General features: G+C 46.9%; 1 protein-coding gene across 1 annotated transcript; it reads right to left on the minus strand.

The window, feature by feature from the left end:
* Positions 1–1,407: 1,407 nt before the first annotated feature.
* LOC126671401 (uncharacterized) lies at positions 1,408–1,815 on the minus strand. Its single transcript, XM_050365172.1, has one exon. The coding sequence runs from the start codon at positions 1,813–1,815 to the stop codon at positions 1,408–1,410; it is 408 nt and encodes a 135-aa protein (XP_050221129.1).
* Positions 1,816–2,855: the final 1,040 nt, after the last annotated feature.

The following is a 2,855-nucleotide window of genomic DNA, read 5'->3' on the forward strand; positions in this document are numbered from 1 at the left end:
ATTTATTGCATTGTTTTGTTTTATAGAATACTCAACTGTAAACTTATGAACTCACTCAGTTTTGACTGACCCCGTTGTTATAACCATTTTTCAGGTATATGGTCTTTTGACGTGACAGGCTTCTATTCTTGCTTCAGAAGTCTGCTTAGAAGTATGTATAGAAGAAGTAAGTATCAGTAGTGCTGCAGTAGACCAGTCCTAGATATGTGTATAGTTTTGTCAAACGGTCTAATGTATATTTATACTCTGATGTTTGTAAACTTGAATGGTGTTACTGCGCTTTAAACCGTTTGTTTTTGATGTGCGAAACAGGGCAATGCTTGATGTGGCATCGCATTGTAAGACCCTAGTTTCTATTGATGGTTTTCAGAAAATGTACATAGATGTTTAATATCTTATCGTTAAAAAGCTTTTCTGAAAACACTTACTTGTTTATATCGCAATAAGTTTGTAGTGGTTTTAGGCTTGCTACGGGTTTCGGAGCTACCACTCCCATTCCCTAGCGCCGGTCGCGGCTCTAGTTTCGAGGATGGAAATCGGGTCGTGACAACTTTGCGGTTTACTGGGTACCGAGCTAACCATCCCATAAACTTTCCTCTGCCTCTACTCATCGAGGTTGATATAGTTCCAAGCCCTGTTCATCAACTCGGTGTAAGTATCAACCGGGTCGGTGATCAGGCTATCTCAGAAGACTTGCATGCTAGTGTTCTCTTTCATAGCGTCGATGGCAGCATCATCGTTCAAATCTTCAATCATTATAGCCTCCGCATTGAACCGAGCTACATAAGCTTTCAAGCTTTCTCCCTTCCTTTGAAAACATTTCTTTAGGTCACTCGATCTCTTCTTTCGTTCGATGCTTGGAGCGAAGTGAGTTTTAAAAGCAATAGCAAGCTCCCTGAAACTGTTGATAGAGCCCTCCTTGAGGTTCTGGTACCACTTCTGCGCAGCATCGCTCAGTGTTGAAGGGAACACCTTACACACAGTGGCATCTGAAACACTTTGTACCCCCATTGCAACCTGGAAACAACTTACGTGAGTCATCAGATCGGATTTATCGTTATATCTGTCAATGGGTGGATATTTAAACTTATCTGGAAATGGGTCGTCCCAGATGGCCTTTGACAGTGGGCTAGCAATGCCACATGTGGTGAAAGGTCGGGACTCTGCCTTGTGTCCTCTTTGTTTATCTAGCTCGGCCTGGACAAGGCGAGTGACTTCATCACACAGTGTTTTCTGATGTTGCGAGGCTGCCCCCAAGCTATGAACACTCTCCGCCTCGTGTCTCTTGACCAGTGGAGCTGCTGCTCTCGCGGTCTGCATAGGATCTGCCTCCGGGTCTCCCCTCTCCACGCAAGCGTTTCCGCGCTGTGTCCCCGGTGGAAGATTCTCATCTTGCACCCCCTTCCTTCAAGGAGGAGGAGGATCATTCCGACCTTCTTCTCTCGAAAAAGGGTGATCGTGCCGACCTTCATCTCTCGGAAAATTACCATCACGTCGATCTTTGCCTCTCGGCGCCTGGTACTCTATCTTGGCTCTAGGTCTTGTTCGTGGTGGGTCATTTCGACCTTCTTCTCTCAGAGGCTGACCGTCACGAAACTCAGGTCGAGGAGGTGGGGGATCATTCCGATCTTCCTCTCTCGGAATACCCCTTTCACGGAACTCGTCTCGGGGTGGTAGAGGGTCATCCCGACCTTCTTCTTTCGAGATGCCTCTGCTGGGAGGATCTCTGCGGTGATGAGTTTCTCCAGAAGGAAATCCTGATGGATTCATAACAGGGGGTGCCCTGAAACCAGACCCTTGGTTCATCTGAGCCATGAACACCTACTGGATCTGCTGGGCTTGCAACATCTGTTGGTGGAAGTATTCCATGTATTCCTGTACTTGTGCCATTCCTGGATGAACCACTCCTGACCCATTGGTCCCTGCGGTGGTTGTGACGGCCGGAGTTGCCTCAGTTGAGAAACTGAGCTGGGTAGGAGTTAGCGTGTTCCTAAAGAAACCTTGTTGTATCAATGGATTCAGAGTCTAAACTCCAGGTGGTTGCATATTCCAACTTCCAGGGTGGTTGTTGGGAAAATCTCTCATTCCATACAAGGGAATCGCCGGTGGCTTGCTTCCGGATGCACGGTTGTCACCTCCCTGAGTGTGCATCGGTGGGTTAGGGTCTGAACCCATCGGTGGCCTTCCATCAGAAACGATAGTCTGACCTTCAAGCCCAAATAACTCTGAAGTTGTCCTGACCGTATCTCCTCCAGTTGTATTCAACATAACTCCTCCATCACTGATTTGTTTTTCTTTGTCCACCATTTTCACACAAGATCACAGAGAAAGAAATAGAAAATAACAACACCAGACTGTGGAGGTCATAGACAGCGCCAAGTGATAAATCACCAACTGGAATTCGATCTCCTGATGCCTACACAAACAACAAACAGAGGTCGGAAAGAACTTCCGGTGGGGGTCACCGGACGTTCACTCCGACGCTCAAGTAAGATTTCTGAGTAAGGAAGAAGAAGAAAAGAAAAGAGGAAGAGTTTTCAGAGAGGAGAAAGAATTACCTAGGATTTGTCCTTAAACCCCTTTTTATAGTTAGGGTTTAAGGGCAAACCTTGTCTTACTGGCAGGCTGTCCTTGGAGTGGTCCCTAAAATCAGTTATGCCTACGTGGAGGATATACCCCGTATGGGGCGCTGGTTGTTAGGTGTGTCAGGTGGAAGGAACATTCCTCACGCACCTGTTAGAGGATCTTTTGTGGTCCCCAGATCTGGTACACGTGAGTGTGTTCGTTAGCTAGACCTCGGAGCTCGGTCAAAGCTTGAAACCCGGATTGCCTAAACCAAACTCATATGCTTCTAG

Source organism: Mercurialis annua, linkage group LG1-X (assembly GCF_937616625.2).
Source record: "Mercurialis annua linkage group LG1-X, ddMerAnnu1.2, whole genome shotgun sequence".
NCBI classification, from domain to species: Eukaryota; Viridiplantae; Streptophyta; class Magnoliopsida; order Malpighiales; family Euphorbiaceae; genus Mercurialis; species Mercurialis annua.

What these genes read in the sequence shown, in the direction of transcription:
- LOC126671401 (XM_050365172.1), bottom strand. Translation starts at nt 1,815, where the DNA reads ATGGCTCAGATGAACCAAGGGTCTGGTTTCAGGGCACCCCCTGTTATG.